At 43.2% G+C, this 15,399-nt stretch overlaps 1 protein-coding gene across 2 annotated transcripts; it reads right to left on the bottom strand.

The window, feature by feature from the left end:
- Nucleotides 1-1,222: 1,222 nt before the first annotated feature.
- On the bottom strand, nt 1,223-15,155 carry LOC310848010 (ER degradation-enhancing alpha-mannosidase-like protein 2). 2 transcript variants are annotated; one of them, XM_083746400.1, is made up of 12 exons: nt 14,912-15,113; nt 13,581-13,619; nt 13,101-13,211; nt 12,298-12,337; nt 11,333-11,438; nt 8,996-9,121; nt 7,221-7,432; nt 5,906-6,047; nt 4,976-5,100; nt 4,079-4,223; nt 2,088-2,209; nt 1,223-1,778 (listed from the first exon to the last, which is right to left on the bottom strand). In XM_083746400.1, the coding sequence occupies exons 1-12, from the start codon at nt 15,028-15,030 to the stop codon at nt 1,278-1,280; spliced, it is 1,788 nt and encodes a 595-aa protein (XP_083602526.1). In that variant the 5' UTR covers nt 15,031-15,113; the 3' UTR covers nt 1,223-1,277. The 2 variants fall into 2 exon arrangements, with proteins under 2 accessions (XP_083602526.1, XP_083602527.1); XM_083746401.1 differs by lacking the exon at nt 13,581-13,619 and having other exon boundaries at nt 14,912-15,155.
- Nucleotides 15,156-15,399: the final 244 nt, after the last annotated feature.

Raw genomic sequence — 15,399 nt, 5'->3', positions numbered from 1 at the left:
TTGCCAACATGGAACTTATACCAGTCCCATCTCTACGTGTTCCAGGATTTACAGCCTTCCTACTAGCTCACTTATTGCCATTTATTATTTATAAAAAGTACCCCATATAAAAATAGAAACACAAGTCTCTGCCTGCAAGAGGTTTCTTCCCCTTTTCTTTTTGCTTGCTTCATTTATTTTTCAGTTTTGCTGTTGCCACATTGGAGAACAAAGGTTGACTTCTTGTTACTTGCAAGCCAACACTCATGGTTTGCTTCTCTCTAAACAAAGAAAAGCAATGCATCTTAAAATGGAAGCTGCATTATATACCTTTAAATCCCCTTAAAAACCCCCCTGCTTTCTACAAAAAGTATTCCCAACTATAGAGTAAGATAGATGTCTGCCAGAACAATCACATACAAATCAGAAGCCACCATCGTGTCCCAGCTGGAAAGCCCCAAGACTACAAATAATCACTCCTCTTTAATGTCCATGATAGAAATGTGTGAATCCATCTATTCTCACAGCTATGAACTTAACGTGTATACAGGATGTCAGAATTAATAGCACTCAGCATAATTATCTCAGCAATCTTTATGGCAACTCAGTAGGTTAGTACTGTATGTTATCTCCATCTTGCAGATTATTTTGGATGACAGAGCTACCACAGAACACCGTATCTGCAAGATCCTCCCTGTCACCATGCTGTGAACAAATATATTGTTGACTACACATCAAGACAACATTTTATTGGAACAGTGTGTGGCAAGTTTTCAAACTACACCTTATTTAGGTGCAGCTGTTTAAGTTGCACATTACTTGACGAGTCTTACCAAGATAATGGTGTTGCATCCAGATACCCACAACCTGGGCATTTAACCTATTTTTGTCTTCTAAACACATTTGCCTAAAGATTATGCAGTTCAAAAACTTGCTTGCAAAAACTTACTGCACGAGGTCAACATGACTATTTAATATCAGATCAAACTTGCCTTGCTGCCTGTCGTTAAAGAGTATGAAAAACTCTATGAAAGAGAGATAGAGAAAAATTAACAAACAAGGCGTGCAGGGGGCTGGCACAATCTGGGAACTAAAGCTATACTAAGTGTAATACAATTGCTTTTTGTTGTTCTCAAAATACTTCTGCTTTCCAAAGTGGATGTATGCCAAAACACAATTTACTCCTGTTTGAAGATATGCCCCTAAGGATAGATATCCCTCTAAGGAAACAGCAACAGAAAAGTGCAAATAAAATACATATTTATTGAACTCAACAACTCTGAATCAGAGCAAAGGAATCAAGTATTGTCTAAGAAGACCTGCCCTAGAACAGCCAGTTTGGAGTTAAAGGGTTGACTAGGGCAGCTCAGGAGTGGGATTTTCCTTTTCTCTTTCTGTTTAGTGTTCATTTGCTCTTTGCGGCCTTCTGAAGAAGTATCTGCAGAGTCTTTGTGCCTCTCTGCTTCTCTTCCACCAGAAGTTCTTGTCAAAGTGAACTTCTTGCTTCTTTTCAGAGAATAGAACTCTCTCACTAGATCTTCTACCTCCCACTGCTCTTCCTTTTGTTTCCTGCAACAGTGCAGTGCAGCAGGGTCTATAGGGTGAGCTTCAGTATTGAAGATGTATCCACCAGCACCAAGAACACATTCTCCATAGGGTGTCAGTACAACGTCAAAGGATGACCCATTGTTATGGATAAAGTTGTCAGGATCAAACAGTAGATACAAATATTTCACTGTTTCAGCCAGGAAGAAGGACTCCATGCGGTTATCTAGTTTGTGATCTCGCAGGTCTTTGATCTTTAAAATAAATGGAGGGAAAAGTGGTTACACTACATATGCCAGAATCTGTCGTACAATTGTTTCAGCAACATCCTGTAGAAATATACAGTGGCACAAATCAGGAGTTCAAGACTATGGTTGAAATAAGCAGAACTTAGAATCAGTGCCATATTTGTGCCACAGAATAAAACACACAAACACCAACCAAGATGACACATTCTGTTAGGTTAACTTTTGTTAGTGAGAAAAGGATGCTTGAGAGGGACACTCTAGCCCATTACTAAAAAGGAAGGGGCAGGGGAAGAGAGTTCAGGAGAAATACTTAACTGTTGCAAAGCCACACTCAACCTTGCTGATTTTTTCTATTGACTCTACAACATCTCTGCCCAGTTCCAAAAGGGTGGGATCTTGGGTAGCACGATATAGGTACATTGCACTCTCTATCAATTCTGCAAACATACAAAAAAGAAAAGGCTTGGGTGGAAATCAATGTTGCACTATTACAAATATTCTGTATGCACAAGATTATCAGCTTTCCAGACGGAATCATCTCCCCACCCCCGTGCTGTACTTGGGGGGGTTCTCTTCAACCCCTGAGCGAATTTCAGGAGGCACATGAAGGAGAGAGGGGAAGCCCCATAGTACAGGGTTTCAACTGGTGAGGTGAATCCAACCCCTTAAGTTACATCATTGCATACACATGCATTTATTCAATACACAGCAAACACCTGCACAGTTTCCCAAAGATTCAGAACACACAATAGTTCAAAACAGAGGTCATCTATTATTGAATGAGGGACAAAAGAATCAGTTTTCCTTAAAACCTTCCCCCCATCATGCCACGTAGTTTGGAATTCATTTTATTCTGCATTAAGAGGTAGCTTGCTGTTCAAAGCTGCTGCCTTCGGCAACACCAGAGAACAATATGCATTTGGAACCCTATTTTTAACAGAAAGAGGTTCAGGAGCCACTTAGACTGAAATGTTAATGAACCATAGATTTATCTATAACCAAGGCAAACCACAAAGCAACTTGGAGATCATCCAAAAGGAAGCCACAAGGTACAAGCTAAAGTCTTAAACAATCTTGTTTAATATCTATATGATGTCACTGGGTGCGGTCTTTAGGAGATTTGGGGCTAAGGGTCATCAATAGGCTATCAACACACAGCTCTACTTCTCCATAGCATTGAGTCAGGGGACGCTATGCATGATCTGAACAATTGCCTAGGTGGAGGGGTGATCTGGACGAGGACCAGTAAACTAAGCATGAACCGTGGGAAGACGGAAGCCCTTTGGGATGGTGGTTCACGTGTCTGGGAGACTGGACAGTTGCCTATTCTGGGTGGAGTTGTGCTCCCTCTGAAAGAAGAGGCTTGGACTTTTTTGGGGGGGGTGTCTCCTGTATCTATCTTTGTTGCTGGAGGCTAAGGAGGCCTTTGTGATGAGGAGTGCCTTTTACTAGCTACAGCTGGTATGCTGACTATGGCCATTACTGGACAGTGATCCATGCATTAGTAACCTCAAGACTCTATTATTGCAGTGTGATCTATGTGGGGCTGGTCCAGAGGTTCCAGCTGATGCAAAATGCTGTGGGCTAGACTGTTGATGGGGGTAGATTACCGCCAGCACATAACTGCAGTGTTCAAAAGTTTACACTGACTGCCCATATACTACTAAGCCATGCTCAAGGTTTTTATACAACTTTACAAGGCCCTTAACAATTTGGGTCCAGGATACCTGCCTAATCCCTTGTATCTCTTCTTAATTACTGAGGTCTTTGGGGGAGTTACTGTTAGTGGTCCTCCGTGGCTTGCATGCATGGCTCGTATTCACCAGGAGCCGTTGGGTTTAGTATTGTGGGCCCAATTTTATGGCACTTGCTTCCAGATGACATAATGGAATCATAGAATTGGAAGGGGTCTTGAGGGTCATCTCCAACCACCGGCAAGGCAGGAATCTTAACACACAGTCTCCTCATCTGCTTTGAAACCATGCTTAGTTTTGCTAATGTGCTAGCGGTTTTATTGCTGCATCCCTAGGAGGAATGTCATGAAGACTCCCTCCCTCCCTGCTGAACTTCCAGCACCTACTGAAGACATTTTTTGTTTTTGTTCCAGCAGGCATTTTAATTGTAGTTTGATTTTATACTTCTAACCAATATTTACTTTCAGTATTTCATCCTTGTAAACTGTCTGGAGATTACTGTAGTTAAGCAGTATATAAATTATTTTATTTAAACATACATCTGCAGTATTTATATGCCTTGTAAACAACAAATGAAAGATGCCACATACAAAATACTTATTTCTCATTTACCAGGTCTAAGTGGATACCCTTCACGCTTTTCCACTGTATAACCCTGGGGAATATTGTAGAACTCGGGCAACCCACCAAACTGCTTCCAAACAGTGTAATAATTGAGGAATGTTCGCATTGCACTATCTATGTCTCCAATGAGGCTCTGGGAGGAAGAACAAAACCAGAAAAAACCCAGTGAGGTAACAGAAAGAATAGAGCATAGCCAACATAATCAAACCAAGCACAGTGTACAACTAGAACCCTCAAACAGTACTTAATCTGCTTTTAAAAAAGGAAAGGGGGGGGGGGGAGAACCGTAATAGCACAATCAACTATGTACTGAAATGGTGTCTGTAAGAAGACTTGGGATAGAAAATAACCATAAGACGGACACCTCAGTGGCAACCAGGTTTTTTTTTTTAAGTCTGGAAAGAAATTTACTAGAAATAACATGTTCAAGTTTAATAGGGCTACTCTGTTTTAGGAAATTTTTATTCCTGGATACTAAAACAGCCTTTGTCAGATTCTCAGCGGAATTACAGTTCACACAGGATCAGAGAGACAATGAAAAGTGGATTATTGCTAACTGTTTTCTTGGCAAGAAAAAGCCACAGCTGGTTTTCTTAGTGCAGATATTTGTCCTCATCTGCTTTAACACTTCTGATTTAAGTACAGGATTATCCAACACAGGCAAAAATACTGGATTCATGCTATACTGCATTGGAAGCCTACTCTGATGCAGGTTCTCAGTTTTACTGTAGAAATGGAATTACAAAGAACACAAGCAATTAAAAGAGGGATGGAACCTGTGGCCACCAAGTATTGCTTGACCACAGCTTCCAACAACATATGAAGAGCCACAAGTTCTTTAGCAATCTCTGAGTTAAAACACAGCTGTTCTTCATCAGCCCTTACCTGCAAGCCAGGCCAGTAGGCTTCAAGGGACTGAAAAACAGGCATTGAGACTGTTCCTTTATACATCTGAACCCAGAGGTACCAATCATCAAATTTTGTGTAGTTGCTTATAGCTTTGTTGTAGTCTACAGAAAGACAAGTCAAAATGAATGATAAACATTGGAAGAAACCTGAAAATGAACTGGCTTTCATATATTCTATTTGCATATATTTCAAAGAACACATTTATCATCAGAATTTCCTTTTATGCTTAACAATGTTAAAAGGATGACAATACGAAAATATTTTTAAAAAGAACTCTGCTCGCAACACATGAGCTTCTACAGAGCAGTTGCTGTTCAAGGAGGGAAAGAGAAAAAATGGCACATGAGTTATCATTAAAGCAGGGGCAAGGAGCCTCCGGGGCCATGGCCTGGACATGCGTCCTGATTTGGCCTGGCACCTGTTCCAATTTGGCTGCAAGACAGTTTCCCCAAACCATGTGCACCTGCCCCCACACCTGACAGGGGCAGACAGGGACAAATGCATAATCAGAAGCTTTAAAGTGTGATTCTCCCGATTGTGCTCATCACCACTGAACAAGACCATCACATGTCACTGCCTTAGCCTGAGTCAGATCCTTTGCCCATCTAGCTCACTTTTGTCCACACTGACTATAAGCAGCTCTCTAGGACTGCAGAGAAGAGAGATTCCCAAACCCTGGGACCTCTTGCATGCAAAGCAGATGTTATATCCCTGAGCTACAGCCCTTCCCTAATGTGATGAAGGAAGGAAGCCAATGAGCATTGTCCACCATGGCTGGCAATGACTCCGAGATGTCAGGTGGAGGTATTTCCTGATCCTACCTGGAGATGTCAGGGATGGAACCAGGGACCTTTGGCATGCAAAGAAGATGCCCTGCCACTGAACTATGGCCCTTTCTGAACTCACCTAGAAACATTGACATCAGCTCCTCGTCCTGCAGAAGGATGGCTCCTTTAACAAGATACTCAAAATAGGAATCTACTCCGGCTCCAATGCCAGCATCCTGGGCTACCCATTTGGCAGTTACCACATCAACATGATTACCCACCTGAAGAAAGAAAAAAAGCCTCATTTATTCAAAGCTATAGATTGGGATTAGCATAGGTTTACATTTCTATACATTTCAGCAAACAATAGATCCTTGGTTTGTTATCTGTACAAGTTTCCAAAAAGCACAAGGATGTAACAAAAAAATCTTAATTTCTGCAGCCCTTCTAACATGTATTTAGTACCAACAATGTGTGCTACTGTACAAATTCTTTGTTATAAAAAACCTATGGGTGGTAGTCAATTAATTTTTACTCAGAATAGGCCCATTGAAATTAATGGACATAAGTTAGCCATGTTCGTTAACTTCAATGAGTCTACTCTGATTAGGAGAACTAACACAGGACCAGGCATCTTTAACATGCGACATTAATGATTCATTAACACAGCCTTTTAAACCAGAATGCTCATCATGGCATCAACTGTTCTGACCTTTATTTAAAATCCCAGCTGCTTTTCGGTTCCAAGTTCTTGGATTTGCCCAAGAACATACTATAAGCCTAGAACGCAACTGAATACATTGGATTTCCCCCAGAATGAGTTTCATTTCCACATTAAATCCTGTGACAATCACTTTGTGGATCATACCATTTTTCAGTGAAAACAAGGATCAATGGCTAATGGGTGGTGGATGGGAGTGGGAGGGTCTGAAGGCACATGAAGCCGCCACCTTGCTGAACTTAAGCAGGTCTGAGTCTGGTCAGTGTTTGGATGGGTCATGTATACTCTCTTGAGTTCCATGACAGAAGAGATTCGTTTAAGATAGTGATGATGATGAGAAATGACCAATGAGGAAATGAGGATTTGTATACATGCGAAAATGTAAGAGCAAATCTTTTTTTAAAAAAGATTTGTAAGAATGTGGAGGTAGGAAGTGACTGGTAGCAAGCAATGTAGGTTTCTACAAGTATTGGAACTTCACAAGCCGTCTTCTAATATGATCATCCATTGTATTCTTGATACAATGATGTCCTTGATGTAGACAAACAACAGAGGTTTGGGAGTAGGAATAAGCTCATACCAGCCTGTGTACATTTATGGTACATGGTGGACCTGGTACTGTTATATTCTTGCAATCAATGTGTTTCAGTGGCAGCATTTTAAAAGAATTTGACCATACTTTCAACAAAAATCAAACTAGATGGAAAGCGTGACATGAGGTTTTTCCACTCACCAAGCCAATATCAGAACGATTTTTCCAGAGGGTCTTAAGAGCCTTTCTGGCAACATCCTCAAATATTGGGTCACCTGTAAGATGACTTAACGTAGCAAATTCCACTATAAATGTACCAATTCCAGCAGTACAAGTAATTGGTGTCTCTCCAGGGTTTACTCCATGTAGTAAGTTCACTGTCCCATATGGCATTCCAGTTGGAGTCTGAAAGGCTTCAAAACAAAACTAGCATAACTGGGGGCCCAGGGTAGGTAATACAGTTCAAACTGTGGATTCTCCTCCCAAGGTTGGTTCCACAAATACTCCTGCAAGTCTCCTATCAGGTGTGTTTCAAGTTTTAACAGCAAGTCATGTGACAGCCCAGCACAATCTAAACAGTGGGCAAACAAGTCAGGACAACTACTGGGAAGATTGCCTAATTCAATGCACTGAATTCAATGCATGTAGGTTTGTCTGCCTCGTCACCTATAGTGCACAGCTCAATTTGAACAGCAGGTCTGGTAAGCAAGGTATTTACCCGTAAGGAATTGTTACCTGCTCCTGGTGAGCAACCGTAATACACTGTCCAATCAAGCTCAACGGGCTTGGCAACTAATAGATTTCCTACGTTTATGACAATAATTTCCAAAACATACAAACACAAGAACACAGCTGTATACTGAAGAACTACTTTGCCCAAAGAGGTTTCTGTTGTATAGATTGGGATTTATATTCCACTTTAATGGTAACCCATTCACAGGTGAACAAATGAAAATCCTAGTAACCACAAGTTAAAATGATCATCACTATTCAAATAGACAGCAAAGACTGTATGTTCTGTTTTAGCTCAAGTGTGCAATGAATGCTTAGTGACAAATACATGTCATATACAGCACTGTAAGTGCCTTTCTACTTCCTGAAAGTAAACATTGCATTAGCTGCATCATTTCTCATCTTAGATATTTATCAGAGCCATTACATTATCCACTAGGTAAAGGTAAAGGGACTCCTGACCATTAGGGCCAGTCGTGGATGACTCAGGTTGCGGCACTCATCTCGCTTTACTGGCCGAGGGAGCCAGCGTACAGCTTCTGGGTCATGTGGTTAGCATGACTAAGCCACTTCTGGCGAACCAGAGCAGTGCACGGAAATGCCGTTTACCTTCCTGCCGGAGCCATACCTATTTATCTACTTGCACTTTGACATGCTTTTGAACTGCTAGGTTGGCAGGAGCAGGGACCAAGCAACAGGAGCTCACCCTGTCGCAGGGATTTGAACCGCCAACCTTCTGATCGGCAAGCCTTAGGCTCTGTGGTTTAGACCACAGCACCAACCGCGTCCCACATTATCCACTTAGCCATAATACTAATTTTGCTGCTGTGGTATACTCATTGATAAAAAAGCAGACACTTGAGTCCATTTTCATCACTTCAGATTTTAGCAACATTTGGCCCAGTATTCATTAGGGCAGCCTTTCCCAACCGTGGGTCCCCAGATGTTGTTGGACTACAACTCCCATCATTCCTAGCTAGCCGGTCCAGTGGTCAAGGATGATGGGAACTGGGGTCCAACATCATCTGGGGACCCAATGTTGGGGAAGTCTGCATTAGGAGCATAAAGATTTATTTTCAACGCACTTGAGGTATCCAACTACATCTCTTCTGCTTCTAGCAATTTGCAAGAATTTGTCCCCCTGCAGTTCCTGGTACCTATTACTTATAATCTAGTTTAGCTTTTATAAGGCAGCAACACAGAAAGGGAGGAAATGAATTCTCAGATTCTGCAACAGTGCTCACCTGGCAAAAGTTTTCGAGCTGCATCCTCTGCCATCCTCAAGAGGGGCCCAGAGCAGGGCCATCCCACTTCCACTTCAACACCGGCCTTCTTTGACAACAAGTGAGCAGACAGGAGTCCGCCGACCACTGAAAATGGGAACGCACAGCTTATTAAAAAAGCTGTCTCAATGGCAAAGGGTGAATATGTTATTATTCATTGGATTTGTATCTTGCTCTTCCTCCCAAAGGAGCCCACAGCAGCAGACATAGCAATGATAAAACAAAACAAAAATCTAAAAACAGTTAAGGACATTATCTCAGCTAGTGATCTCACAGTCTCTTTCAGCCATCAAATGCCTCAGTAAACAGGAATGTTTTTGAAGGCCACCAAGAACGGACAACTGAGGCCAGGCTACTCTGACCTTGGAACAGATGCAGCTGGTGAATCAGCCTATGCTAGGTATAAGCACTACTAGCCACAGAAGCAATATGAGACTCCAGTGACAATCCAGTTGGGATCCGGGAATACTCCCAGACTACAAGCCTTTTCCTTAAGAGGGGAGTGCAACTCCTTCTAGAGCTTGTTGTACACCAAATTCCTGGGCATGGGAACTACCCATCCACAGTACTTCTGTCTTATCTGGAAACAGTCTCAATTTATTGGCTCCCATCTAGTCCACTGCTGCCTCCAAACACCTGTCCAACACCTTCATGGACTCCGATTTCTATGGAATGGAAGGAGAGAGCCAGGTACCATGCTCCAAATCCCCAGATAACAGCTCCCAGCAGTTTCACATATATTTTAAATAGCTTAGGAGACAGAACGAACCCTTGTGGGACCCAACAGCCCCAAAGCTAAGAAGTAATCTCCTAGTAATATTTTATGATAGTGATCCTGGAGGTAGGAGGGGAACCACTGTAATACAGTACCTCTAACTCCAACCTCCCTGAGTCACTCCAAAAGAGCACCATGGTCCATGGTGTCAAAAGCCATTGAGAGATCAAGGAAAACCAAGCTGGAAACCAGACTGGAACGAATCTAGAAAATCCACTTCCTCCAGGCATATCTACAGCCGACTAGCTAGCATTCTCTTGATAACCACACTCAGCCCCTTTATTTGCAATCACAGTATATTTAAAAGGAGGAGCAAACAGACTAATTGGACAATCAATTCCTGGCTTAAGAAGTCAGTATATGCAGGAGCTACTTGTGGGTGGCACTGAGTTCCTTTGAACAAGCCATGATTCAGCTTTTAACCAGAGATTCATTTTATGTGCAAATTCATAAGCTATGCTATGTGGGTTCCAAACCAGCCAGGAACTGGAAATCAGATTTAAACCATGGCCTCACATCCAAGTCTCGTCTGAAAGCCCATTAACCACAGTTTCCAGGTTCACACATAATGAAAAACTAGGGCCAAAAGCTGAATCTTGGCCTGTTATGCTGCTCACATGAAGGAGTTGCATGCGAGCATGCATGACACTTTCACATCCTGGCTTCTTAACCCAGGATTTGATTGTGCAAATTGGCCAATGTGAATTGTGCAGAACTGATTTCCTTTTCAGTGGCTACAGAGGAGCTAGCCATTTGGTTAAGCTTCTCAGGAGACACACATGAATTGTTCTTATCCCAGCAACATCTTTTCCCTTGATCATTGTGTAAGTCGTGAAATGTTCAACTTAGTGCCTTATTAATGAATACAGAAAAGCACCAGAGCAAAAACTTGCATTAGAATCATCACAAGAATGTTAACAGCAGCTCGGCTGGATAAGATGAAAAGCCCATGTAGCTCAGCTCTCTGTTTCTAACAGTTGCCAGCTGACTGCTTCCAGGACCGCTACAGGCAGGGGATAGAAGGCCATAGTTCTCTGTCTGATTTCTCTCTTTAATACAGGGGTAGGGAAGTGGGGACCCTCTAGAAGCTGCAACTCTCATCAGCCCCAGAGAGCAAGGCCAAAGGTACAGGAATAATGAGAACTGGCGTTCAGCAATATCTGGTTAATCCACCCTTGTTCTAATCTGGTATCGTATTACCTCTGAACAGGGTATTTCTATAACTTTTATTTCCCCCTCCATTTTCCATTCCTCCAACCCCCAGTGCTTTTAACATAATGCCTGACAATTTAGGATTACACTTCATACCTCTTATGCTCCATGAAAGATTATGCTATAATAAATTGTCAATCCTTAAAAGGCTGCTACAACTGACTCTTTGTTGTTTTTGCTACAACTGGCTACACATGGCTACCCTTCTGAATCCTGTTACTATATTACACACTCATCTTTCCTCTGTGCTGCAACCCTAATTTGTTATGCAAAATACTTCCAAGACAGTGACCTTTTTGAGTTCCGCTCACCTCTGATGTTGGTTTCAAAGACAGAAGCATTTACATCGATATCAAAATTCACACCCTCCTGCAACACGCTGACAACTCTCTGGAATTCAGAGACGTTCCCCAAAATCTGGGAAGAAATAAATGTAACTGAAAGCACACAATTCATGAGACTGCAAACATCTAAATTTGGGGGCAGGCAGGGTAGAAATCAGTAGGAAAGATACATAATACTACACTGGGGCAATCTAGCTTTGCCCTTGAAGCTTTTTCCAAGTTGTTCTAATGAAGAAAATGTGCTAGAACTTGGAATGTTGGCAGTGGCCTCAACAACAGAAGTTGGCCTTGTGAACAGGCCATGTCCCATCCTTAGCATCTCCAGATAGGACTGGCAGACACACCCTGCCTGAAACCCTGGAGAACTGCTGCCAGTCAGTGTAGACAATACTGAGGTAGATGGACCAATGAGTCTGACTCGGTATAAAGCAACTTTCTATTTTCCTATGGATCAAGTCTGGAATTAGCTGGCATCTATCTGTCTTGGGAGACAATGGACAATTTTACTTCTACATTTGGGCTGTATCCTGCACTGCACACATGGAGTTCCAGTCTCACATTGTCCTCTTCTCTCCCTGTGCACCCCCAAATCTGTTCTGAAAGGTCCCTCAACCCTCTGGCTAAGATTTGGGGAAGCTGCAGGCAAGAAAGAGGAGCATGGTCCATTCCTTATGGAAACATACGTTGTGTAAGTGAAAGAATAGTGTTGGATATAACCCTTTGTTTTCAAATTTGTGAATCCATTTTGTGCTTGGAATCCATTTTGTGCTTGGTTTTAGTAATGCTGTCATTTTACTTGTTTGTAAAGAAGTTGAAAGTAGGGAGAAACTGAAAGTATGAGGAACAGAATTTTTTTCCCTACCAATATGCCTGAGAATAAGCAGGACTTGAGAAAACTAAGAAAGATTATGTTACTGACAAACAGTACTTACTAGCAGAGTGTCCAGAGCATCAATCAGTGTGAGAGAAAAACTGAAAAAGAAAGGAAGTCAATGCTGGTGAGGCAAATGTGGCACCAACCACAAAATACATAGAAAGATGCACACATTGGATTTAACCAATGGACTTCTTCTCTGAAAAACCAAGAGATGGCTGTCCAGTCTCTGTCGGAAAAGATCTAGTGAGGGAGAGCCCACCTCCACTCTAATAGTTAGTTCCATGGCTAAACTGCTCCTACCATTAAGAGGTTTCTCCCACTGTTCTACTGAAATCCATCCTCCTGTAATTTGAGCCCATTACATCAAGTTCTGCAGAGAACTTGGTCTCTTCTATGTGACAGCACTTCAGGTATTGGAACAGTTTCATCATGTGCACCTCAGTTTTTCCTCACTAGGCTAAACAAACCCATTCCAAAGGTGGTGAAAAGGTTAAGTAAATCTATGCTGTTCCAGGACAACTAGCGTATGCTGTAAGCTTCCCATGCTGCTTTTGCATTCAACAACTGAAGTTATAAAATGGACATCTGTTTTTTTAATTGTTTAACCTGTTTCTTGGGTCTAGATTACCTGGGATATCTGATTAAGAATCAGCCAAATTTAGCCTGACATGTCCTCTCACATGGCCTTCCTCAACATGGGGCCCTCCAGAAGTTAGACTGCAATTCCCACCAGCTTCACTCAGCATGGCAGGTGGGGGACAACGATATCTGCTCTAGTAAACAGGGATATCCCCTAAGGTGGTGTTATTTCAAAATTTCACAAGCAACCAGAGAAAGAACATTCAGTCTTCCCAGTACCTTCCCCAAGTGTCCTGACCATCACATGTCAGAGGGCGCAGTTCATCATATGGGAAGGCGTTTTCCAGGTAATTATCGTAAGCATGATAAAACATGGACTTGACTCGCTCTCTAAAGGGAGGGAAAAAAAGGCGTTTCAGACTTACAGTGTTACAGAAAAGTGGACAACGCCACAGAACAACAACAGCAAAAAAGGTGACCTCTACAAAGGTGAGCATAGCACTGCCAAAATTTTGAAAGGAGTGGATCACACTTGCCATCATAGAAGCAGCATTCTTTCTCTCACAGAGCAGAGAATGCTTCTTCTAAAATGGGGTATGACGCAATACATGTGCAATATCATCTAAAAACAAAGTATGTTTTTAGATGAAGTTTTGAGGGCGGCCAGGAGGCTGAAACCCCACCCGCATGAAGATCACAGCAAGGATGACAGCAGCCTTCTTCCAGAAATGGAGCAGCCACAATATGTTTGCTTCCCACCTTCCAGCCAGAAAGAGCTCTGCTCCAGTTGCCCTGGAACTGCAGAAGTGAGGGGGAAAGCACTAATTGGACAAATGGATAGTTGTATCCCTTCTAGGCTAGCAAGACCAACAGCAAGGGAAGGTCAGTATGACCACAACTGGATAAATGCCAACTCAGAATTAATCACGTAATTCTGACACTGTCAAACTGATCTCCGTTCGCGAGGTTCTCTCTCTGCTCCCATTCCTTTTGGTCATTTTAGTCTGTAAACCTGAGGACAAGGCCTCTGTGTCAATTTCATTTACATACTATTCCTGCCACAAGGACTGAATTGACTTTTTGATCACCATGAGCCACTCTGGCAAACAATTTTGGTCTGAAAAGCAAAATAATTTTTTCCCCTCTAGGATTTACACAATGAGATGCTTTCAAATATTACAGCCTCCACATGGAATGCCGCCATGCAGAATAAATATGGATCTCTGGCAGCTCCCATGCCAGGGCTGTGACAGGCCCTCATTAGATCACCTCAGCAATTCTCTTCCTTCCAACTTTCTTGCTGCCTGTTTGATATACACAGAATGCAGTGGAAGGCAGGAGAAGAAGGGAAGAGAAAAAGGCCTCTGTTTATTGTCTTTGCACCAAACCAATGTCTTCAAGATTCCCTTATAATTTCCAAGAATCCACTGCACTTTTCCTACTTTCTCAAAGGAAGCACTTTAGGTTTGCAGGATCTACTTCTGGCGGGTTTTTTGCCTCAAGGCTCTTCACAGCTGCTTTTAACCCTGACCACAAAGACCTGCATATGTCAAGAGCAGCATGCCCTCAGTTATTTTTAAGATTTCCCCACATATATGGCTATGATATCTTGTTTACTTTTCCATGAAGCCACATCCCTAAGATATTTAAACAAACACATGAATAAAATGACTGTCGTTTCTTACCGTCTTCTACAAGGGTAGAAGTCTACTCCTCATCCCCTGACTTTTTATTTCTGTTCCATCCTCACTATTAGACTAGAAGCATTTTTTTAAAAAAAGCACACTGATAAACACAGCTGCATGTTACTATTAGAGGATTTCCGCCCTCTCCCACCCTCGGTTTTCCATCTGCGAGCAGGGCTGCCACCATCCTTTTTTCTCCCGTTGTCCCTGCGGGAGACTTGATGGCAGGTGAAATTCAACGTGGCCAGCCAGAGAGGCGAGCCATGGAAAAAGGGGAGGCTTCACCTGTTGAAAATCCGCCTGGCACCACAGAGCCTTTAGAAAAGGGAAGGCAAAGGAGCCCAGGTGGTGACGAGGGAGCAGCGAGCTGCTCTCCCTCCATCAGTCATCCTGGTCCGGGCTCACCTGTAGCGGGCGACGTCGACCTCCTTCCCGGCAGTCGGAGGGGCCTGCCCCAGCGAGTGCAGCACCCACAGCCAGAGCCAGCCCAGCCGGTGCAGGGGGCGCTGCGCCGACAGCAGCATCTAGCAGCCGCGCGCAGCGAGGGCAACCCGGGCGCCCTTGCCTCCCGCTTCCGCGGCCATCAAGCAGCCTCCCTTCCGGGACACGCCCACTCCTGGAGCCCCGCCCACTCCTCCGAGCGCCAATCAGAATCGCCTGCCCCACCCGCTCCTGCAGTAGGGATGACGCGAGGTGAAAGGGTTGGTGAGCTCGGAGGGCGCCTGCGCAGAGGGACGTGTTCTAAACGGCGTGGCCGGTAGAGGCCGCTGCCGTGCGCCGGGTCTGCCTATTGGTTGATGCTTTTCCTATCGCAGAAGGAAGGACGGGAGAAAGGGGAGAGGGGGAAATAAGGCTGGCTTTCCGAATAGCCCTGTGTTGAATCATTGCAGCAT

This window comes from Podarcis gaigeae (assembly GCF_964106915.1).
Source record: "Podarcis gaigeae genome assembly, chromosome: 6".
Taxonomy (NCBI): domain Eukaryota; kingdom Metazoa; phylum Chordata; class Lepidosauria; order Squamata; family Lacertidae; genus Podarcis; species Podarcis gaigeae.
This window is presented reverse-complemented; position numbering and strand designations above follow the sequence as displayed.

Excerpts from the sequence above, each read along its gene's own strand:
- LOC310848010 (XM_083746400.1), bottom strand. The coding sequence starts at position 15,030 with ATGCTGCTGTCGGCGCAGCGCCCCCTGCACCGGCTGGGCTGGCTCTGG. Across the intron at positions 9,122-11,332 it reads CTTTGAAACCAACATCAGAG|TGGTCGGCGGACTCCTGTCT; the intron begins GTGAGCGGAACT and ends TCCCATTTTCAG. Across the intron at positions 1,779-2,087 it reads TTGAGTGTGGCTTTGCAACA|ATCAAAGACCTGCGAGATCA; the intron begins GTTAAGTATTTC and ends TTTATTTTAAAG.